Source organism: Sapajus apella, unplaced genomic scaffold (assembly GCF_009761245.1).
Source record: "Sapajus apella isolate SASKATOON/1434 unplaced genomic scaffold, GSC_monkey_1.0 scaffold117, whole genome shotgun sequence".
In the NCBI taxonomy this organism is placed as follows: domain Eukaryota; kingdom Metazoa; phylum Chordata; class Mammalia; order Primates; family Cebidae; genus Sapajus; species Sapajus apella.
This window is the reverse complement of record NW_022437057.1, coordinates 2,406,836-2,431,383: the sequence shown is the minus strand read 5'-3', so window position 1 is coordinate 2,431,383 and position 24,548 is coordinate 2,406,836. Positions and strand designations below refer to the sequence as shown.

Here is a 24,548-nt window from a genome sequence, read left to right as displayed (position 1 = left end):
CGAGATTGCGCCAGTGCACTCCAGCCTGGGTAACAAGAGTGAAACTCCGTCTCAAAAAAAAAAAAAAAAATTATTATTTTTTGTAGAGTCGGGGTCACACTAGTTAACCAGGCTGGTCTTAAACACCTGGGCTCAAGCCATCCTCCCAAAAGTGTCCCAAAGTTCTGGGATTACAGGCATGAGTCACTGTGCCTGGCCAAAGGAACTAAATCTTTTTTTTGAGACAAAGTTTAGCTCTTGTTGCCCAGGCTGGAGTGCAATAGCGTGATTTTAGAACACTGCAACCTCTGCTTCCCAAGTGATTCTCCTGCCTCAGCCTTCCAAGTAGCTGGGATCACAGCTGTGTGCCACCACACCTGGCGAATTCTGTATTTTTAGTAGAGACAGGGTTTCTTCATGTTGGCCAGGCTGGTCTCGAACTCCTGACCTCAGGTGATCCGCCTGCCTTCGCCTCCCAAAGTGCTGGGATTATAGGTGCGAGCCACCACGCCCAGCCGGAACTAAATCTTGAATGAACATTGGACCAGGAATCGAATGTGGGGGTCAATGAAGGCCAGATAAGAAGGGTATGGTAGCAGAGCAGGTGTGATAGGGACCCGCCAAGCCCTCAGCTACACTTAACACTGTGCAAAGCAGGGAGAGCTCTGTGCAGCCAGGTGAATCAGGTGATTCTCTGTGGAGTCTCCCACATTTTAAATGTTGGAAATTTTAAAAAATTATAAAATATGAGCTCACGCCTGTAATCCCAGCACTTTGGGAGGCTGAGGTGGGTGGATCACGAGGTCAAGAGATCGAGACCACCCTGGTCAACACGGTGAAACCCTGTCTCTACTAAAAATTATAAAAAATTAGCTGGGAATGGTGGCGTGTGCCTGTAATCCCAGCTACTCAGGGGGCTAAGGCAGGAGAATTGCCTGAACCCAAGAGGCAGAGGTTGCGGTGAGCCGAGATCGTGACATTGCACTCCAGCCTGGGTAACAAGAGCGAAACTCCATCTCAAAAAAAAAAAAAAAAAATTATAAAATATATGGACAAAAACCATCTGAGTCAAATCTTGCCTGTAGGCTGCCAGTTTCCCAAGTTAGTTCCAGAGGAAAAGGGGCATTTTAGTTGCATGAAAATGGCACCTGCAAAGTCAAAACTTTGGGAAGATGAGCCCAGTCAGGGAGCTTGCACATGATTTGGTTTGCTTGGCACCTGGAGAGAAAGCTGGGGAAGTGCAAGTCAGGAGACCAGAGAGCAATCCATCAAGCCTGAGATGTGACAGTGGGGCCCTGAGTACATCAGTGCACATTATGACTGCTACTGAGTGGGGCAAACCCCGGCAACAAAGACCAGAGCCCCACTCTGTAATCCCAACACTTTTAGAGGCCAAGGCAGGAGGACCATTTGAGCCCAGGAGTTCAAGACCAGCCTGGGCAAGATGGTGAGATCTGTATATCTTAAAAAAAAAAAAAAAAAAAAAAAAAGGACTAGAGCCCTGCCCTTTCTACTCTATTAGCACAGGGGTCCAGGCAATAGGAACGCTGTTTAACTCTACCCCTGGGATTTTGCTGTTCCACACATTAAAAAGGAAAGACTGGCAAAGGCGAATTGATAGCAAGTGGATTTTATTTATAAAACAAAGCATATACCATTTGGAATTAGAAAGCATTTCCTATTTTTATTCATAACATTATTAATCAAAATTGTAAAAGTAGATTTACAGAGCCACAGGTAACAAAACAGGAAACGAAGCCTCCCAGAGACATTCTGAAAAGTTCCAAAGAAACACACACTAGCCTAAAAATCTACAGTTAAACCATGGTTGCACAAGAGGTTATATTTATTCCTGCATTTTCTCAATAAGTTCTTCCTTATATTTGCCTTTCTCTTTTCCAACTTGTCGAGACTTGGCTTTGCGTTCAAGAATTTTTTTCCTATCCTTGTCCAGTTTTAGCCTGGTGATAACCACCTGTTGGGAATGAGAAAATAGATCTTTATTTCTGCATTCTCACCAGCTATTGAGCAATACAGACATCATTAAGTTAAGTGAGACCTCAACCACTCAGCCTTTAAGGAACTGAAACTCTAGAGGGAAAACAGACCCTATGACACAATATCAAATAGGAACACAAAGGATAAATAGCATGTTCCACTAGGCAGGCATGAGGCCACAGGAAGATATATTCTCTCTTATCCCACTGAATATTATATAGCGGGGAAGTGATGCCTGGAACACTTGGAAGCCTCTGGCAGTTTAAAGACACAGCCACCACCAAGAAAGGCAAAACAGAAAAGAGAAGAGAAATCTGGATCCTTGCTGACATCACAAAGCTACTGAATCAATCAAGCCCACCTGGCCTACCTCAGCCACCTGTGCAGGGAGTACCAAAACACCAATAATTTTAACAGTACCGACATACTCCATGACTGCTATTGCCACTCAGTCCTTGAACATACCTTGCTCGGGTGAATGCCCACATGGACTGTGGTGCCATTGGCTTTCTCACGCTGCACCCGCTCGATGTAGATGACATATTTCTTTCTGTACACCTGGACTACCTTGCCAATTTGCTGCCCTTTGTAGTGTCCTCGAACTACCTAAGAGAAAATACAAAAGAGAGAAAGTTAACATTGATATCCAGAACTTGAACTCAGATCCGGAACAAGTAGACTTAATTAACATTTATAGAACTCTACACTTTAAATACACAAAATATATACTCTTATCAGTACCACATCACGCCTATTTACAGGTTTAAATAAAATATTGGTTGGCTGCTTGTTAGTTATTTTCTTCCCTCATTTTTTTTTTTCATGTCTCTATTATTAAACACAATTACAGGCATATGCATTTTTAGGCTGCATTCTAGCCCGGGCAATAAAGCAACACCCCAGTTCTCTCTCCCTCTTCCTCTTTCTTCATTCTTTTTTTTTTCCTTTTTTCTTCTTTTATTCTTTCTCTCTTTCTTCTAAAAACAACGACAACAACAATGAAAAACAAATGTTTCTTTTTCTTTTCTTTTTTTTGAGACGGAATAAAAAAAAAAAAAGAAAACTGTGAATGGAAGAGCTGGAGGAGCACGGATGAGCGGATGTATTCCAGCTACTTTGAAACTGGTTACCAGGACTTTCCCAGGGGTCCCTGGCTCTCAGACCACTGAGATCATCCTGTGTTGGGCAATGGGGCTCAGGGAGGGGCCTTTCTTGCTACACTATCCTTACTCCCCAGCAGCTCTGAGTCATCTAGAAGGAATTCAAGTTAAAACACTTGCCTTCAAGACTGTGGACTGTTAGCTTTCGTCAGAACCAGCCTTTGGCATTTAATCATAAAAAAAAAAAAGAAAATACAAAAGAGAATCCCCCCTCCATTTGTAATGCATGATCATAATGAGGAAGCTAACCATCAGGAACACATGGGCTAAACATATACTTTTGTACAAAAACAGCTTAATCCTGGGAGTCAAACCTTAGCTATTTTTCTGGTATAAATCTGTGCTGTGTTATGTTGGCTGGAAATTTTTTACCTGAATCCCACAAAAATGTGTGATATGAGCTTTAGAAAAAAAAGGAGAATACAAACCTACATATAGAATGTACTCTGAACTCCATAAATGTCAAGTATCCCTTATCCGAAATGCTTGAGACCAGAAGTGTTTTGGATTTAGGGTTTTGTGGGATCTTGGAATATCTGCATTAGTAGCTAAGCACCCCAAATCTGAAAATCTGAAATCCAAAAAGCTCCAAAGAATACTTCCTTTAACCATCACATTGAGACTCAAAGTTTCAAATTTTGGAGCATTCTGAATTTGAGATACTCAAACTATGTGTGTGCATGTGTGAATAATATGTAATATATATGTATATATGTCACATATATATAAAAACACATTTTGTATATATATAGTATGATGCAGTGTGATGAAAATATATATAAATATCGATAACAGCTGCCATTAGGTAGGAAGTAGGATTACAGGTGTCTATTTTTTAGATTTATATTATTCTAAATTTGAAGATTTCTATATTTAATACAAATGTTTTATAGTCAGAAAAAAATTTAAAATCTCACAAACTGTTTTATTGTACTAAAAATTACTCTATTAAAAAAACCAAATAGATTAAGGTTTCCTTGAAAGCAAGAGCTTTTATTTTATTTTATTTTATTTTATTTTTGAGATGAAGTCTCGCTCTGTCACCCAGGCTGGAATGCAGTGGCATGATCTTGGCTCACTGTAACCTACACCTCCCAGGCTCAGGCAATTCCCCTGCCTTAGCCTCCCACGTAGCTGGGATTTAGGTGCGCGTCAGCACGCCCAGCTAATTTTTGTATTTTTAATAGAGATAGGGTTTCGCCATGTTGGCCAGGCTGGTCTAACTCCTGACCTCAAGCGATCTGCCCACCTTGACCTCCCAAAGTGTTGGGATTATAGGCATGAGCCACCACGCCTGGCTGCAAGAGCTTATTAAACACCAGGTACAATGTGGCTCTAATTAATAAGCACAGAGAAATACCATATATAAAGAACTAGAGAACCCCAATACTCCTAAAATGTCTACGTATAGGTTGTTCAGCTTACTTTCCAAGGTGATTTTTAGGTTGAAAAGAGGACAACCATACCTCAATGAAAAATCTACCACAGATTACATGACCAGAGACTCTTGGAACACACCAGGAAAAAAGTCTGTGAACTATCATCAAAACTGAAGAAAAATACACATATACACACTTTTTTTAAGATAAGGGGTTTCACCATGTTGCCCAGGCTGGTCTCAAACTCCTGTGCTCAAGAGATCCGCCCACCTTAGCCTCCCAAAGTGCTGGGATTACAGGTGTGAGCCATCACATCTGACCAAGAGTGAAAAAAGACATTAATACGAGTCCAAAGGGACAGCTGGAATAAAGAGAAGTGGGCAACCTTAGGCCGGACATGGTGGCTCATGCCTATAATCCTAGCACTTTAGGAAGTTGATGCAGGTGGACTGCTTGAGCCCAACAGTTGGAGACCAGCCTAGGCAACATAGCAAAACCCTGTTTCTACAAAAAAAAAAAAAAAAAAAAAAAAAAAAAAAAGGCATGGTGGCTGCCTATGGTCCCAGCTACTTGGGAGGCTGAGGTGGGAGGATCACTTGAACCCGGGAGGTTGAGGCTGCAGCAACCTGTTTTTGCACCACTGTATTCCAGTCTGGGCAACAGAGTGAGACCCTGTCTCAAAATAAAATAAAATAAAAATAAAAAAATTAATTAATCTAAAAAAATTTAAAAAGAGAAGTGGGTGGATGGGTGTGGTGGCTCACGCCTATAATCCCAGCACTTTCGGAGGCCAAGGTGGATGGATAACGAAGTCAGGAATTCAAGACCAGACTGGCCAACATGGTGAAACCCCATCTCTACTAAAAATGCAAAAATTAGCTGGGCATGGTGGCTTGTGCCTATAATCCCAGCTACTTGGGAGGCTGAGATAGAATTGCTTGAACTGGGACCAGGGAGGTGGAGGTTGCAGTGAGCTGAGATTGAGCCACTGCACTCCAGCCTGGACTACAGAGTGAGACTCTATCTCAAAAAAAAAAAAAAGAGAGAGAGAGAGAAGTGGGCAACCTTTGGACCTAGTGAAGAAGGAGACAGGAGACAGGATAAGACTAAATTGACTGGTTGACTGGACTGGAGAGGTGAGGATGAAGAGGGAAGCATGATACTCAGAGTCTGGCTTGGACAATCAGATGGATGAAAATGCCTTTGCTAGAAGCAGGGAACATAGGGGAAGCCCCATATTTTATGAGAAAATAGTTTAGTTTGGAACATTCTAAATTTGAGGCATCTGGGGACATTCTAGTAGCGAATTCAGACACAGCTGGAATGTCAACTGGGCCAGCAATAGAGACGTGGGAGTCATCCACAAAGATGCAATTAGAAGCTTCATTGCTTAAGGAGCTGATGGTATGAGAAAAGGGTAGAATGTACACATATGAGAAAAGCCACCATTTTGGAAGAGCGTATAAGAGATTAATGTGACCAGAGAGAATGGGAAACCATGTTAAGTGTGGCGTTAAAGCAGCCAAGAGAAGAATGTCAAATTCTGTGGAACCATCAAGTACAGAGAGGATAAGACATTTAACAGATCTACAAGATCATCACCAGTGGCTGTGGCTGGAATGCCGTCACTGAGTGGTGGGATGGAAGCCACTTACACAGTAAGGTGATGAGTGTACCAGGTGAGAAGGTGAAGGTGAGAAAAGACAGTCCAAAGGAGCTTGACTCTAAAGATGATAAGGGGATAGATGTTTGAGAGGGAGGGAAAGCTAAGGGAACTTTATTTTAAATCCTAATGGGAAGGAATAAGTATGGAGAAAGAGGTAAAAGAAATTACAGAGAAAGAAGATAAGGGACCAAAAAAACTCCAAGAGAAGAATAATGGCGGACAGCAGCACCCAGTGGCAGATGGATTAGGCTTAGGTAGAAATAGGGGTATTTCTTTTTTTGTTTTTCTGAGACAGAGTCGTGCTGTGTCACCCATGCTGGAGTGCAGTGGCATGATCTTGTCTCACTGTAACCTCCACCTTCTGGGTTCAAGTGATTCAGGTTGCCTCAGCCTCCCTTGTTGCTGGGATTACAGGCATGTGCCATCATGCCCAGCTACTTTTTATTTTAGCAGAGTCGAAATTTCACTGTGTTGGCCAGGCTGGTCTCGGACTGCTGACCTCAAGTGATCCACCCATCTTGGCTTCCCAAAGTGCTGAGATTACAGGTGTGAGCCACTGCACCAGGCCTGGGATATTTCTTTTATTCTAACAGGAGGGAAAGAAGAGGGGTGGAACTACAGGTATATTTGTAGGTGTGGAGCCAGGATTTCAGAAAGTTCCTGGCTGATAACCTCAATTTTATCTATAAAGTAGGAGGAACCACCACCTTCTCAGAGAAAGAGGAAGGTGAGATTCAGAAGATCCTGTGAGAGGAGGCAATTTTAACAAACTCAATCAGGGATATTTTATTCTGCTGGTGAAGTGTTCAGCCAGTATAGCCTTTGGGTGGAACATGTCATACCTCTTGGGCATTCAAAAAATGGCAGCAGGCCAGACACAGTGGCTCATGCTTATACTCCTAGCACTTTGGGAGGCTGAAGCAGAAGGACTGCTTGAAGCCAGGAGTTTGAGACCCAGCCTGGGCAGCAAAGCAATACCTATTTTAAAATAAATAAATACATAAATAAAATGTCTCTATTTCAAAATAAACATATACAGCCTGGTGCAGTGACTTATGCCTGTAATCCCAGCACTTGGGGAGGCTGAGGTGGGCGGATCACAAGGTGAGGAGTTCGACACAAACCTGGCCAACACAGTGAAACCCTGTCTCTACTAAAAACACAAACATTAGCCAGGAGACGTGGCATGCACCTGTAGTCCCTGCTATTTAGGAGGCTGAGTCGGGAGAATCGCTTGAACCTGGGAGGTGGAGGCTGCAGTAAGCCAAGACCACGCCATTGCACTCCAGTCTGGGTGACAGAGACTCCATCTCAAAACTACAAAATAATAATAATAATTACACACACACACACACACACACACACACACACACACACACACATTCTTAATAGCAGCTCCTTCTCCCTCCTTGCCCTCCTTCTCTATCTCACCTTCTACATCTTATTTAGTCAAAAAATTTTTTTCATTCATTCAACGAATACTGACTGACTCTTCTCCTCCCCAACTGTCAGGTTCAGCACTGAGGTCAGGCAACAAACAAGATGAACTCTCTGGCTTCATGGAGCTTAGCCTGATGGCCAGTAAGCAGTTAATAAGCACATATACAAATACATGACCACTAACTGGAATAAGCCACATAGGAACTTACTGGGATGACTGAAAAAGGTCTTTTTAGACTGGGTATGGTGGCTCATGCCTGTAACCCCAGCACTCTGGGAGGCCAAGGCAGGCGGATCACCTGAGATCAGGAAAGTTTGAGACCATCCTGACCAGCATGGAGAAACCTGTCTCTACTAAAAATACAAAATTAGCTGGGCATGGTGGCGCATGCCTGTAATCCCAGCTACTTGGAAGGCTGAGGCAGAAGAATCGCTTGAACCCGGAAGGCGGAGGCTGCAGTGAGCCGAGATTGCACCACTGTACTCCAGCCTGGTAAACAATGGTGAAACCCTGTCTCAAAAAAAAAAAAAAAAAAAAAAAAGAAAGAAAGAAAAAGGTCTTTTTAATGGTCCGATCATAATTAGGGAAATGGCTATTTGGTTTTACATCTACCAAAACTAACCTGTACATTTTACTGTGTGTAAATTATTCCTCAGTTAAAAACAAAATGATTTCAAATTGTGCTTACTGCTATGGAGAAAAAATAAAGAATGCTATCCTATAATATTGTTTTAAAGGATTGGGAAGGCTTCTCTGAGGAAATAACTTTTTTTTTTTTTTGAGACAGTCTCGCTCTGTCACGAGCTCACGCAGTGGGGCAACCTCGGCTCACTGCAACCTCTGCCTCCTGGGTTTAAGTGATTCTCCTGCCTTGGCCTCCTGAGTAGCTGGGACTACAGGCACATGCCACCACACCTAGCTAATTTTTTTGTTTTTTGTATTTTTAGTAGAGACGGGGTTTCCCCATGTTGGCCAGGATGGTCTTGATCTCTTGACCTTGTGATCTGCCCGCCTCGGCCTCCCAAAGTGCTGGGATTACAGGTGTAAGCCACCGTGCTTGGCCAGAAGAACTGACATTTAAGGTAAGGTCTGAAAAATGAGGAGTTAGCCAGGTAAAGGGGAGAAGGAAGAGCTCCAGGCAGAGGGAACATTCCAGCGGGAGAAAGATCAAGGTGTGTTTAAAGATGCCAGAAGCCCAGCACGGTTGAAGTGTAGAGCGTATGGGGGTTAGGAGGAGATGAGGTTGGAGAATTAGACCAGGAATGGACCATACGGGGCCTTGCAGTCAATGATTTTAGATTTTTTTTTTTTTTTGAGACCGAGTCTTACTCTGTTGCCCAGGCTGGAGCACAGTGGCAAGATCTCAGTTCACTGCAACCTCTGCCTCCCAGGTTAAAGTGATTCTCCTGCCTCAGCCTCCAGAATAGCTGGGATTACAGGCATGTGCCACCACGCTTGGCTAACTTTTGTATTTCTAGTAGAGACGGGGTTTCACCATGTTGGCCAGGTTGGTCTCGAACTCCTGACCTCAGGTGATCTGCCCACCTTGGCTTCCCAAACTGCTGAGATTACAAGCATAAGCCACTGTGCCCGGTCATGATTTTAGATTTTATAAGCACATCAGGCACCACTGGTAAGCACCTGGCTAATTCCTCATTTTCCAGGTCTTCTCTTAATTTATTAGTTCCTTAGAGATGCCTTCCCAGATCCTTTAATCAATATCATACCACCCTTTATATTTTCTTCATAGCAACAAACACAATTTGCAATCATTTTATTTTTAACTGAGGCATAATTTATGTACAGTAAAATGCACAGGTCAGTTTTAGCAGATATAAAACTGCCAAAGTTTTTTTTTTTTTTTTTTGACAGAGTCTCACTCTGTCACCCAGGCTGGAGTGCAATGGCACGATCTTGGCTCACTGCAACCTCTCCCTCCCGGGTTCAAGTAATTCTCATGCCTCAGCCTCCCGAGTAGCTGGGATTACAGGTGTGCACCACCACGCCCAGCTAATTTTTTGTATTTTTAGTAGTGGTAGAGTTTCACCATGTTGCCCAGTCTCAAACTCCTGAGCTCAGGTGACCCACCCGCCTCAGCCTCCCAAACTGTTAGGATTACAGGCGTGAGCCATCATGCCTGGCCTGCCGAAGGTTTTAGATAGGACCTGATTTGCAAATAATACCGCTTTGGAAAATGGACAAAGAGAGGAAGCTGCTGTCAAGGAGGGAACTGCTCTCAAGGGAGCACTGCAGCTCCCTTGAACTAAACTGGAAATAGGTTCAAGACTTACTTTGGAGGTAGTAATCAACTAGCCTTGATGGTAGATTACAAGAGGGGGTTTAAAGAGAGCTGTTAAAGATAACAAGGGTAGGCCGGGCATGGTGGCTCACGCCTGTAATCCTAGTACTTTGGGAGGCCGAGGCGGGCGGATCACACGGTCAAGAGATGGAAACCATCCTGGCCAACATGGTGAAATCCCATCTCTACTAAAAAAAGTACAAAAATTAGCTGGACATGGTGGCACATGCCTGTAGTCCCAGCTACTCGGGAGGCTGAGGCAGGAGAATTGCTTGAGCCCGGGAAGTGGAGGTTGCAGTGAGCCGAGATCGCGCCACTGCACTCCAGCCTGGCACCTGGTGACAGAGCAAGACTCTGTCTCAAAAAAAAAAAAAAGATAACAAAGGTTTAGGGGCATATGCAACTAGGGAGATATAAATGGCATTTACTGAGATGTGGCAGATGGGAGTAGTCAGATTCTGCAGGCAGTGAGAAGGCTAGGATCAAGAGTACTCTTAGATAAGAAGATTTGAAATGTCAATGGGATCTCTAAATGGAGAGGTTCAGTAGGTAGTCAGATCTATAGGTCTGTGCTATATAGGTAGTCACATATATAGGTTGTCTGAAGTGGTCTGGACCAGGATATAAAAATGGGAGTTGTGGACATAGAGCAGACATTTAAAGCTCTGAGAATAGATATTACCTATGTAGAGAACACAGAGCAAAAAGAGATGCTGATGTGTCCACTGGATTCAGTCATGAAGAGGTTATTGGTGATCTATGCCGAAATAGGTTCTATAATGTGGTGGGAACAAGAATTAAACTGAAGAGTATCCAAGAGTGAATGGGAGATGAGGAAGTATAGACAGCTCTCTTGAGAAGATTGGTTATGAATAGAGAATAGAGAGTAGTAGCTGGAAGGAAATATGGGGCTAAGGAAGTGAATCCAAAATTTCCAGTTCTCTTTAAAAATCCAAGAATCTAACAATGAGCCTGCTTTTCCCCCAGGCATCAATGAGCTGAAGGTGGATGATTATATCTTTTAGGTGAGGCTTGAGCTTTCCAGTTTGCCATTTTCTTTTCAGCTCACTTCCCTAAATGATCACTTCCCTACCTATCCCCTATAAGTATTTGCAATTCCCCCATTCTAGAACACGTCTGATGGGAAGGATCCAGAAGAGAGGAGGTTGAAACTGCTGATCATACTTCTGAACTATTCTTTCCACTCTTCCTGTCACAATCCCAACTTAACTCCACATTTTTTCCTCCTGAACACAGTTTTCCTACTCCAAATTTGTTCCTCCTTAACATATCCCCAAATCTTCAAAGAGAGTCCCAGTGTCTCAGATAATACACCAAGCTTCATCATCTCGTCATTTCATTCTCTAAAACAGTAGTTCTTAATTGAGTGAGGGAAGAGTTGATTTTGACCCCCAGGGGGCATTTGGCAATATCTGGAAATATTTTTGTTCCTCACAACTGTGAAGGGAGGGAGTGCTACTGGCATCTAGTGGGGAGAGGCCAGGGATGCTGCTAACTATTCTACAATGCACAGGACAGCCCACTGACAATGATCCAGTCCAAAATATCAATAGTGTTGAGGCTAGGAAACCCTGCTCTTAAACGGGATCTCCACAAGAACAAGGGACTTGTCAAAACTTGTTCTAGAACAGTGTCTGGTAAGTGCTCCATAAATATACCTTAGGAATGAAGCTAGCCCCTGCTTATTTCACTTACATCAACTCCCTTCCTCCACTCATGCATTTTAAGCTACAGTCACAGAGAACAGAGGGCTTGCACGTTCTCACATGGGCCACTGTTTCAGAAATTATGAGTGACTTGCTGCTTCTTTACCATTTTTCCTGCCAAATACAATACTATCATATGGCCAGCTCCCACAAATCCCCATCCATCAATCGCACTAAACCCAAATATACTAAAACACTACTTTCAATGCAGCGCTTTCCCGTGCAAAGTCTGGTTCAACATGCCACCCTGGGCAACAACACTTGGCAAACTAGCAGCCAGAAGGCTAAATCAAAAGCAAGTTTTTGGCGGGGCACAGTGGCTCACACCTGCAATCTCAATGCTTTGGGAAGCTGAGGTGGGAGGAACACTCAGGAGGAGTGTCAGGAGCTTGAGACCAGCCTGGGCAACACAGCAAGACCCTATCTCTACAAAACAAAAGCAGCAGGTTTTTGCTTGGTTGACATACTCTTTTATTAAATTTTACTATTACTATTAAATAATTAAATGCTCTGAAGCAATGAAGGCACTCTCTGGTGGCTCTGACACCTACCTCTGGCCTAACATATCGGAAGGGTCACACTACTTGCCAGAGTCCTGAAACATGTGAGTCTGTGACTGCTCCACGGCCATGAACACATGACATTCTCAGGCAAAGGTGTCTGAGCGCCACTAGCGCCGGAGGGAGACGTACCTGGACCTCGTCATCCTTGCGGATGGGCATGGAGCGAACATTGTACTTCTGCCGCAGCTCCTTCGAGAGCGGGGATGACATGATCTTCCTGCGCACGTGCGAGGGGGCATTGAAGTGACGTTTGCGGTTTTTGCTGCGGTCCGAGGTCACGAAGGGATTGAACTTCATGATGACCCTCTACAAAAGAGCAGAGAGAGACGGAATAAAGGTGCGCTCCATGGGTTACAGGGGCCTGTTTTCGACCCAAGACACTTCTCCCTATCCCCGCACAAAGGCTCTACGGGGGAGGTGGCCTCTGAAAAGGCAACTGAGGGAGGAGAAAGGGACATGTGAGTGGTCTATCACATAAAGTGAGACGTGTGTGGGGGTCACATACTGACAAAGGAGTCGTGGGGAGAGGCTGGTGCTGGGACCTAGAGACTGAGGAAGGAATGTTAGGATTAGGCAGCAAAGAGTAGTCGGGAGGTCACGCAGAGAGAGCTTTGGGGTGGTATGTGTCCCCGCGACACATACGGGAAGGTCTCACAGGGCGGTCGGCTTCAGAGTCCGAAAAATCTCCAGCCCCCACTCAGCCGGCTATCAGCTTCCCCGGGTCGCCAGCACACAGGACCGGAAGTGAGGCTTCCGTGCCGCGCAAGCGCAGAAAGATATCGACGCCCCATTTCCGTCGGAGTGAAGCAGAATGGCGCCCTCTGCGGCTTGGGGTGGGATCGCAGCGTCTCATTCCTAGGGACCCCGGGAGCGCGACGCCAAGTACTGGGAACCCGGAAGAGTCCGCGCCAGTGAGGAAGAGGGTCTACTTGTGTAGGGCCTGCAGTAGAGGGTTACTGGTATTCTTTTAATGGGTACACCTGTCAGTAGTCTCTCACCTACTGCACATTCTCTTTGCCCGCGTTTCCCTCCGCAGAGGCTACAGAGGTCGTCTAGGCGTATATATTGTCTGGTGTTTTATTTATTTTTTATTTTATTTGTTGAGATAGGGTTTCACTCTGTCGCTCAGGCTGAAGTGCAGTGGTACAAACACGATTCACTACAGCCTCAACCTCCCAGGCTCAAGCAATCCTGCCTCAGCCTCCTGAGTAGCTGGAACTACAGATATGTGTCACCACACCTGGCTAATTTTTTTTTTTTTTTTTTTTTTTTCAGTCGGAGTTTCGCTCTTGTTACCCAGGCTGGAGTGCAATGGCGCAATTTCGGCTCACCGCACCCTCCGCCTCCTGGGTTCAGGCAATTCTCCTGCCTCAGCCTCCTGAGTAGCTGGGATTACAGGCACGCGCCACCATGCCCAGCTAATGTTTTGTATTTTTAGTAGAGACAGGGTTTCACCATTTTGACCAGGATGGTCTCGATCTCTTGACCTCGTGATCCACCCGCCTCGGCCTCCCAAAGTGTTGGGATTACAGGCGTGAGCCACCGCGCCCGGCCTTAATTTTTTTAATTTTTATTTTGCAGAGATAGAGTTTCACTGTGTTGCCCACACTGGTCTCAGACTCTTGGGCTCAAGCAGTCCTCCTGCCTCGGCCTCCCAAAGTGGTGGGATTACAGGCTTTGGTCACCATGCACCGCCTGTCCCGTGTTTTAAACATTATGAGGCTCCAAATGCCATCTGTAGAGCAGCTTCTTCAGAATCACAGAGAATCCTGCTCAAAATACAGATTTTCAGGCTCCACCACAGTCCCGCAAAACCAGACAGTGGTAGGATAGGGACACATCTGAATTTAAAGCAGCATTCTTCCCCTACCCTCCAAGCACTAATGCTTGAGGATTGCTGTGACCCAAAAACCTGGCTCTGCAAAACTTTCCCCTAGTTGTTTAGCCCTGTTCAGAAGAGTGGGGTTTTAGAATTAGACTGGACCTAAGTACCTCTTCCTTTGGCTGGTCCTAGGGTGACTGCCCACCCCCCCTCCTGACCTCAGGTGATCTGCCAGCCTGGGCCTCCCAAAGTGCTTGGATTACAGGCGTGAGCCACTGTGCCTGGCCAGTCTTGGTTTTCTTGTCTGTAAAGTGGGGATGATCTTAGTAGGTACTTCATAGGTTTGCTATGAGGATTAAATAAATTAATCCCTTTAGAGTGTTTAGAACAGTGCCTGGCACGTAGTACTATTTCTTCTTTCTTTTTTTCTCTTTTCTTTTTGAGACAGCGTCTAGCTCTGTCTCTCAGGCTAGCGTGCAGTGCTGTGATCTCTCACTGCCTCCCAGTCTGAAGCCATCCTCCCACCTTAGCCTCCCAAGTAGCTGGGAACACAGGCAGTCGCCACCACCCCGACTAATTTTTGTATTTTTTTGTAGAGTTGGTGGGGGTGTTCTCACTTTGTTGCCCAGGCTGGTCTTGAACTTCTGAGCTCAAGCCATCCGCCTGCCTTGGCCTACCAAAGTGTTGGTATTACAAGCATGAGCCATAGCGCCTGGCCAGTGCTATTTCTAATAAAAGAAGAGGCCTATGTGTGGGGCTTGCTCCAGGACAGACCTAAGACTGGACTTCACACTAACCAGAGTCCTCGCATTCAGACTTCTATCATCGCTTCTCGATGATGCACACTGTAAGCTTTCCGTGTGCAATGCACCAAAGTAGCTGGGGCTCCGGGTGTCCTACCTCTACCTTTTTTTTTTTTTTTTTAAGCGTCAGGGTCTCATTGTGTCACTCATGCTGAAGTGCAGTGGTGCAATCATAGCTCACTGCCGCCTCGAACTCCTGGGCTCAAGCAATCCTCGCTCCTTAGCTTCCTGAGTACTGAGACCACAGGCCCGCACCACTGTGCTCGGCTATTCATCTACTTAACTCCTGGCCTCAAGAGATCCTCCCCACCTTGGCCTCCCAAAGTGTTGGGATTACAGGGGTGAGTCGCCGCCCCCTCCTACCTCTACTTTTTTCTATCTCTGGGATTAGGCGGCCGCGGCACGCCTGTGGGTTTGTGACCGTCGCCCCGCCCCTCCTCTAGACCACGCCCCTCTCACACAGACCCCGCCCATTCTGGCCGCCCCGCTCCCACCTGTGGCCCTCGTGGCCCTTTCTGCCCGCGCCTGGCCCCGCCGAATCTCTCCCGAGCTCCGCGTTTCGTCTGCCGACCCCCGGAGGAATGCCTAGAGGGGCAGGCGCCACCCAACCACTGGCTAGGCCCATACCGTCAGCAGACCCGGGTATAAAAGGTCTCCGGTCGCGGCTAAGCTGTGAGGGAGACGTCAACCACGCCCCCTCCATGGTCACCGTGGCGGCGGGGAGAGAGGGCTCTGAGCCTTGGCTTTCTTCAGGTTAAGAACCCAAAGGGTTCATTCTATGCAAGGTATTATTTGTTCACTAATTTTAGCCCTCCCTTTCGTTGATTCATTCCATACCTATTGAACGCCAATTTAGTGACAGATGCCGGGATGCTGAAACTCCGAGAGGAAGATGTCTTGCAAGCCAAACATCCACACTCAGGCAGGTCGCTTGCTCTCTCCTAGTTTATCAGTGTTCCCTGACATGTGGTAGTGAAATTGTTAAACACCTGCGGCCAGGCGAGGTGGCTCACGCCTGTAATCCCAGCACTTTGGGAGGCCGAGGCGGGCGGATCACGAGGTCAGGAGTTCGAGACCAGCCTGGCCAACATAGTGAAACCCTGTCTGTACTAAAAATACAAAAAAAAAAAAAAAAAAAAAAAAAAAAAAAAGCTGGGCGTGGTGGCGGGCACCTGTAATCCCAGCTACTCGGGTGGCTGAGGCAGGAGAATCGCTGGAATCTGGGAGGGGGAGGTTACAGCGAGCCAAGATCGCGCCATTGCACTCCAGCCTGGCGGACAGTGTGAGACCCTGTCTCAAAACAAACAAACAAACAAACAAAAAACAAGAAAGAAAAAACCACCCGAGTTTACTAATACTAGGTTTTATTCTGGGCCCCTCGCAGTCAGTTGGAGACCTCTGGAGAATGGCCACACCTGGGCTGTTTGCAGAAGCCTGGGCAGCAGAGCAAGCAGAGTTAAAGCAGGTGAGGCAGCATCAGCTGAGGGGCCACCCAGCTGTGTGTGCCCAGGCTCCAAGAATAAGGAGGTTGGGGGGCAGTCCTAAGAAAGGAAGTCATTGCCCATCAGCAACCCGGGAGCAGATGCTGCCATGAGGGTGCACACACAGAAAAGGTCAGAGGTTCTCCTCAGAACAGTCCTTAGGTGATAGTCAAACCCATACCCTGCCCCAAGTTCATTCATTCATTCCCTCACTCACTGGCTCTCTCTGTTCATTCACTCACTTCTCTATCACATATCCATTTATTGTCATTCACCTACTTATTTACTCATACATTCGTTCATTTGCTCATCAATTTATTTGGTACTTACATGGAGCCAGGTGCAAGGCTTGATTTAAGAGATCTAGGGAGGAGTGTGCCCAAGAAGCTCAGAGCCTCACTGGTGAAGGAAAGTCATGTGAGGACAGATCTTGAGAACCCAAGATCTTCAGGGAGTATCTATGTTCAAGCAGGGTAGGGAAGGCTTTTTGTTTTGTTTTGTTTTTAACACGCTGTGTGGTTCAGTGACATTAAAACAGGCACAATGACATCCTAGATGACAAGAGCTGAAGGCACTCGTTCTAACGATGTAGTGGGACTGGCTACCTTGTCTCATGCCCAGCCCTGGAAACATGCGCAGGAACTGGAATAGAAGCTCGAGCACCTAGCACAGAGGAGGTGTCTGGTGAGTATTTTTATTTCTTGGAGGCAGTGGCTACATGGGGATTTGCTTTGGCTCTGGCACCCAAATTGCTTGGGTTTGGATCTCTGCCACTTCCTGGCTCTTTGGCTTTGAAGAAGATATTCAGCATCTTGGTCACTCACTTTATTCCTATCTGAAAAATGGGAAGAATGACAGGACTTACCTCATTGGTTTTGTGTCAGGATTTTTTTTTTTGAGACGGAGTCTCGCTCTGTCACCCAGGCTGCAGTGCAGTGGCGCTATCTAAGCTCATTGCAACCTCTGCCTCCCGAGTTCAAGCGATTCTCCTGCCTCAGCCTCCTGAGTAGCTGGGACTACAGACACGTGCCACCACGCCCGGCTAATTTTTTTATTTTTAGTAGAGACCGAGTTTCACCATATTGGTTAGGCTGGTCTTGGAACTCCTGACCTCAAGCAATCCACCCGCCTCAGCCTCCCAAAGTGCTGGAATACAGGTGTGAGTCACCACACCCAGACTGGTGTCAGGATTAAATGAACCCTAGTACAATGCCTGGGACAGAGGAAGAACTTAATAAATGTTAGAATTTATTTATTTATTAGATGAATAATCATGGCTCTTCGTAATGGGCTGAGCATTTACTGTCAGGCATTGTGCTAACAGGTTTGCAAGCATTAGCTCATTTCAGTCTGTTAAATAACAGTATGAACTGTCCCTGTTACAGGTGAGAAAACAGGCTCTGAGTGAGATGGGAACAAAGGATGGACATTAGATGCTCAATATGGTTATTATTTGTTTTCCTGCAGCCAATAAGGATCATAATGCGATCCATATTTATTAACCTAGGAAGATGTCTATTAAGTGAGGGCTAAGCTACACAATAATGTGAACAGTATCATCCCATTTTGCTTATCAAAAGGCATCACTAAAAGTGATCACTAAATGATCATCTTTGATTAGTGGGATTATGGGTGACTTCCCTTTTCCCCTTTTACTTTCTTTTATATTTTGTGATTTTCCTCCAGTGGGCTTGTGAGCCTGTATGGTTTGTGTAATTAAAATTATATTTTGAAGACTAAAAAATTTTAAGAACGCTATCCCTGCTAATGTTTAACTTAGATTTTCTCTGCAGGTTGTTTTTTTTTTTTTTTTTTTTTTTTAGACGGAGTTTCGCTCTTGTTACCCAGGCTGGAGTGCAATGGCGCGATCTCGGCTCACCGCAACCTCCGCCTCCTAGGTTCAGGCAATTCTCCTGCCTCAGCCTCCTGAGTAGCTGGGATTACAGGCACGTGCCACCATGCCCAGCTAATTTTTTGTATTTTTAGTAGAGACGGGGTTTTACCATGTTGACCAGGATGGTCTCGACCTCTTGACCTCGTGATCCACCCGCCTCGGCCTCCCAAAGTGCTGGGATTACAGGCTTGAGCCACCGCGCCCGGCCTCTGCAGGTTGTTTTAAAAGAAAAATAAAACCAGACAAGGCACTTCCTGCTCTGACCACCCCTATTTCCAGTTTTCCCTTTTGGCACAGCAAAGATGACCTTGGGACTGAGATGGAACCATGTTAAACTTCATGAGCCCAGAGTCAGGCAGAATTCCATCTTTACTAATTTGAATTCCATCTTTACTAATTGCGTGACTCACTGTGTGGCCATGACAAGTTACCAGGTCTCTCTGTTTCCTCCTTCCTAAAAAGGAGATAACATCCATCTCTAAAAAAGATCAGGCCTGAAGAGCAGTCACTCTTGCCTGGCACGCAGAGAATGCCAAATCCTATCAATGACTGGCCAGAATGAAGCGCATGACCTCATCCCTACATAACTGACAGGAAACAGCTGCTGGGGCAAGAAAAAAGCATCTTCAGTGAGTGTCTTTGTCCACACACATCCTCACTTACGTTCCTGGACTATTGCATCTATCTGCTGCAGCAGCTAATGAACCTTCTGGAATTAAGTACCAATTTCTTAAGAAGGGATTGAGACCTCCAGTGGCCTGCTGAATTGTTTCTGGCAAGAATTTAAAAATTATTTGTAACATAGAGTAATAAAAACTAACCACAGAATGGGCACCGTGGCTCATGCCTGTAATCCCGACACTTTGGGAGGCTGAGGTGGGTGGATCGCCTGAGGTCGGGAGTTCAGGACCAGCCTGACCAATATGGCGAAAGCTCGTCTCTCTTAAAAATACAAAACTTAGCCAGGCATGGTGGTGGGCGCCTGTAATCCCAGCTATTCAGGAGGCTGTGACAGGAGAATGGCTTGAACTCCGGAGGTGGAGGTTGCAGTAAGCTGAGATTGAGCCACTGCACCGCACTCCAGCTTGGGTGACAGAGTGAGACTCCATCTCAAAACAAACAAAAAAAAAAAAACCCACCACAGCTACTATTAATGAGCCCTAGTGCTACACCCCATTTCTTCCCAGGTTTCACTCCCTCTCTAATCCCTGTCCACTCCAGCCAGTGTTGGCTGCAACACTTCAGCTTCTCCCCTCATAAAGCACGTCTCCAGTGACACATCTTCTGCAATACCTTCCTAGGGAAGCCATTTCTGCCTGGACCACCACAGCTCCCAACCTATCACACACCTCTGTAGGGTTTTGCTCTATAATCCTGACTTAGAAATCCTCTTACATTGAAACCACTGTAATCCACATCTGGTTAGACAATTGGAAAATTCATTGAAAGGAGAAATAAAAATGGCATCCATCCCTTAAATGTATGTCATCGTAAAACACATTGGACAATGACCCTGGGCTAAGGCTTTACCACTGAGAAACCTGTATCGGTGTTCACCTTCATTTTCTTCACATAAACCAACCAAAAAGCTTTAGTTGTTTCTCTCTTTCTCTGTCTCTCTCCCTCTCCACACTTCCCTCTCCCTCCCTCCCTCTCTCTTTCTTTTTTGAGACAGGGTCTCAGGCTAGAATGCAGTGGCTAGATCTTGGCTCACTGCAGCCTCTACCTGCCCCCACCCCCACCATAGCCTCCCCACATAGCTGGGACTACAGGTGTGTGCCACTATGCCCACTAATTTTTGTATTTTTTCTAGAGACGGGGTTTCATCATGTTGCCCAGGCTGGTCTCAAACTCCTGGGCTCAAGCAATCCTCTCACCCCAGCCTCCCAAAGTGCTGGGATGACAGGCGTTCACCACCACACCAGGCCTCCCAAGTCTTTTACAGTAGTCTTGTTCATTTCTATTCAGTGGCATTTTGAAGAGGGGATAACAATTCACCTTGATCACGTCTCTATAAAGCATTCAACTTAGTTTTACTAGGTTCATTTCTCCTAGTTCATTGGTTTAACTAATAGTTCACCAAATCACATTCTAACAGTATAAAAGCACAACTGGCATAAACAGGTTTGAGAACACACGTAACTTGAGTATCAGGATGTAAGACGGCGAGCACGGGGAGACTGAATGAATAATTTTTCGCAGACTGATTCCCTCCCACATTCATCGCTGGTGTGTTTGTCCGTGTTAGTGCTGTTCTGATGAAGGTCTTGTGGGACTGGACAGCAAGATGGGAAAGATCTATGGAAGTCCATCGCTCATAGCTGATGATGATCTCTCTTTGCTGAGCTTAGGGTTGAAAAAGGAATGCCAGGTCCTTTGAAATCAAAAATTTATGAATCACCTTTCATTTATGGAGCCCTTAGCTCAAAGCTCTAAAGAAGAATGTTAGCCTTGTTCTCAAGATTATATTCTATTAGGCCGGGCGCGGTGGCTCAAGCCTGTAATCCCAGCACTTTGGGAGGCCGAGGCGGGTGGATCACGAGGTCAAGAGATCGAGACCATCCTGGTCAACATGGTGAAACCCCGTCTCTACTAAAAATACAAAAAATTAGCTGGGCATGGTGGTGCATGCCTGTAATCCCAGCTACTCAGGAGGCTGAGGCAGGAGAATTGCCTGAACCTAGGAGGCGGAGGTTGCGGTGAGCCGAGATCGCGCCATTGCACTCCAGCCTGGGTAAAATGAATAAACCTCCGTCTCAAAAAAAAAAAAAAAAAAAAAGATTATATTCTATTTAGGAATGCTCATAATGGTACAATCAGCATTTTTGAAAACTTACTGTGTACCAGGAATAAACACTCTTCTACATAGACAATCTCATTCTAATATAATTTCTTTGCACATATTATAGATTCTATTTCCAAAACAGCCCTATGTGGTAGTTTTATTACTATCATGATTTTCACCCAACAAATGTGAAGCACTGAGAAATTATGGATCTGGACTGAGGCTGCACAGCTAGAAGGTGGCAGACCCAGGAACATTCTGTAGGGACTCAATAAAGGAAGGGTTTAATCTAAGGAGGTTTGATTTTCTTTCCTTTTTTTTTTTTGAGATGGAGTTTTGCTCTTGTCACCCAGGCTGGAGTGCAACGGTGCAATCTCAGCTCACTGTAACCTCCATCTCCCAGGTTCAGGCAATTCTCTTTACCTCAGCCTCCCAAGTAGCTGGGATTATAGGCGCCTGCCACCACACCCAGCTAATTTTTGTATTTTTAGTAGAGATGGGGTTTCATCATGTTGGCTAGGCTGGTTTCGAACTCCTGACCTTAGGTGATCCACCCGCCTTGGCCTCCCAAAGTGCTGGATTACAGGCTTGAGCCACTGTGCTTGGCCAAAGTGGGTTTGACTTTCTGATCATCCTCACAGATCTCCTTTTCAGCTCTTCTATCTTCTCTCTTCTAGAAGTGAATTCCATTCGATTCCAAGTGATTCCAGTCTCTGGGTTACCCAGCCCCAGTCAGGGTAGAAAGAATCACACAGTAGTATTTCTGAAAATCAGCTTTTTAATCTAGTTGAACCCAAAGAGTGGGGAAAGAACTAAAACATTTTTTTCCCTTGAGATTTTGATTATAAGAATAACAGGTCAGTGTTTCTTCCATAGGAAACTGACATCCCCTATGTCCTCAGAGGTCTTTTTTTTTTTTTTTTTTTTCCAAAAAAATGCATAAAAGTACAATTTCAACTCATGTGCATGCCACACATTTCCATCCCCACCCCACCCTGCCCCACCCTCTACAGGCACACATATTCACGCACCAAAGGGACTCCTTTCTTGTAACTGGGGAACAGAATGTAAAAAAAGAAATCCATCCAAGTGGCCACCAGATACCAGAAATAACCAAATGCATTTACATTCACAACATCAGTCAACTCATATGCACAAGGAGAAGCTTCTCCAATTGAAGCTTAGAGCCAAAAATTACAAATGGCAGAGACTTGAGCTATCCATAAGATAATTTAAAAAATCCTTCCACTGGACACTCCCCTTCATTACAAAAGTATGCAAACAATCTTGCTATAAATGGAAAACAGGTGGGTGGCTCTCTCCCTGGGACATGAGGCATAGCTAAAATTCCCTGGGTGGAATTAATGCCTGGACCATTGCCCCTCCCTTTCAAGACAAAAGGGAAAGGATGAAGAGGGGCAGCAAGGTAGGGACCCACCTCTGGAGCAGGTGGGGCACCCTGGAGCTGCCCCAGGGGCTGGGAACGTGTTGGCATGTGACCAGCTCATGGGGGAGCACAGTGGCAAGTGGGCCATGACTGGGCTGCAGAGAGACCCAAGTACTCTGCACCCGTAGGGAGTCCAGAAGGTGGAGGTCCACAGACAGGACAGGGCTGGCCTGCTTTGCTTCCTCCACCTAAGGCCTTGGGACTGATGGCATCCATCTGAGAGAGGCTGCACGATTATTTTAGGGTTGCAGGAAGCACGCTTCCCAGCTAGACATAAGCGCACAGGCAATGTCTATCTGGATCTCAAAAGATGATTTCCCTTTCATGCAACCCCCACTCCCTGCCACTGCAGATCCCAGCAGATTGGTGGGGGGTCTTGGCAGTGGGAACCAGCCCCTTCACCAAGAAATGCTGTTGCCACACAGCACACAGGCTGAGGCACGTTGGTGGGGGGTTCAGAGGAACAAGGAGAGGAGAGGATGAGGAATCTGTGACCCGCCTTGTGACTGGTGGGCAGATTCAAGTTTCTACCGCTGCTGCTGAGCAACTGGGCATCTGCTTCTTGGAAGAACAAGAAAGGGGTGGGGGTAAAGACTTGAGGCCTGGGTTCTAAGTTGGGCTGGAAGGGATGGGGCAGAAGTCAGGGTTCCATCTATAGTGACAAATTGCAGGGGGTTACTTGGAAAGTACCATCCTTCGTGAAAGGTGCCGGGTGTATAAAGGAGTACCTTTGGGCAGCCTGGTCCCAAAGCCAAGAGCCCAGGTCTGGTGCCTCCGGGGCAGGTGGCTGCCCAGAGGAGAAACCAAATGATTAGTGCGTCCACACAGTGGGGGCTGTGAGATTGTCAAAGCCTGGCTGAAAGCTCATCAATGTGCATTCTGGAATGTTCCCCTAAGAGGGAAGAGACTGCAGCTCTCCTAGGAGGGAGTCCCCAAGATCCCTGGACTCGCCACCCCTTGCCTGACTCCGGTCTTGGGGCTCCCCAGGGAAAGGGGAACCACAACTTCAGGCAGTGTAATTTGTCTAACATGAAACACGGGGAAAAGAGGTAGCTGCGAAACCTCGAGCCATCCTCTACTTTCCCCTACCTCCCACGCACACTTTGGGACACAGTCAGATTTGGGCTGAAGGCCAAAGGAGACAGGGCGCTGGAGGCAAGGCTGGCGGTGCCTGGGGTCCTCGGCCATTAGGCTGGGTGCAGCATCAATGCATCTTGCCCAGCTGGATCTTCTTCCAGGCCTCGGAGGCTGTGAAGATGCACGAGTCCAGAATGCCGGCGACGGTGAAGGTCCCGCCAATGATGGCACAGATCTGCAGGAGGGCAGGGTTGGGGTGGGAGTGTCAGAGGTCGGTGCACCAGGCCAGACCCCAACCACAGCATGAGATGATGGGCTCTGCAAGGGCAGACACTGCCCGGTGAAACCCATAATGCCCACTACATGGTCACCAAGAGTCCAGAACATACTCAGGGCTCAAAGAAAATCAATTGCTGGATGGTGGATTTAATAATAATAAAATAATTATCACCAACATGAGCTCCTTTAATTCCCATATTCACCCTCTGAATGAGGAAGGGAATTATTAGACCCATTTCACAGGGGAGGAAACTGAGGTTCCTTAGGTAACTTGCCTAGGTTCACCATGTAAGTAGCAGAGATGCGACTTGAACACAGGTACATCTGGACCCTGTGGTCTTAACCTCTAGTCTGAATTGATCACATATTTACAATCCCATTTGCAGATGAAGATAATGGAGTTTCTGAAAGGTAGTCCCGGGGCCCAAGGTCACACAGCCAAGAAGTGGCATCCTGGGACCTGATATTTAGTAAGCAAATAATCATACCAATAAATGCAAAATTACAACCAAGGCAAGTGCCGCAAAGGAGAAAGAGGCCTTTGGTGCTACCAGAAAGCTTTTATTAGGGCAAGGTTTCTAATGCCGCTATTGACATTTGGGGCCAGAGAACTTTTTGCCACAGGGGGTATCACTTGCAGTGAAGGATGTTTAGCATCCCTCTGAGTCCTGTAGTCATCTAAATGCCCCTTAAATGTGGCATGGGGGGAGAGGTGAGTGCCACATGCACTGTGTGACCTTGGACAAGT

At 46.1% G+C, this 24,548-nt stretch overlaps 1 protein-coding gene across 7 annotated transcripts in view; it reads right to left on the bottom strand.

Annotated features, from left to right (window-relative positions):
- Positions 1-1,593: 1,593 nt before the first annotated feature.
- Positions 1,594-24,548, bottom strand: part of RPL26L1 (ribosomal protein L26 like 1) — a 141,583-nt gene continuing 118,628 nt past the window's right edge. For 5 of the 7 annotated variants that reach the window (XM_032260358.1, XM_032260363.1, XM_032260360.1 and 2 more), the window contains 3 exons: positions 12,342-12,518; positions 2,443-2,583; positions 1,594-1,954 (listed from right to left, as the gene is read on the bottom strand). In XM_032260358.1, the coding sequence (XP_032116249.1) occupies positions 1,826-1,954; positions 2,443-2,583; positions 12,342-12,518 (447 nt within the window). In that variant the 3' untranslated portion in view covers positions 1,594-1,825. Of the gene's footprint in view, positions 1,955-2,442; positions 2,584-12,341; positions 12,519-12,854; positions 12,981-21,755; positions 23,757-24,548 lie in introns of those variants that run through there. The other 2 variants (XM_032260364.1, XM_032260361.1) reach the window with 2 other exon arrangements.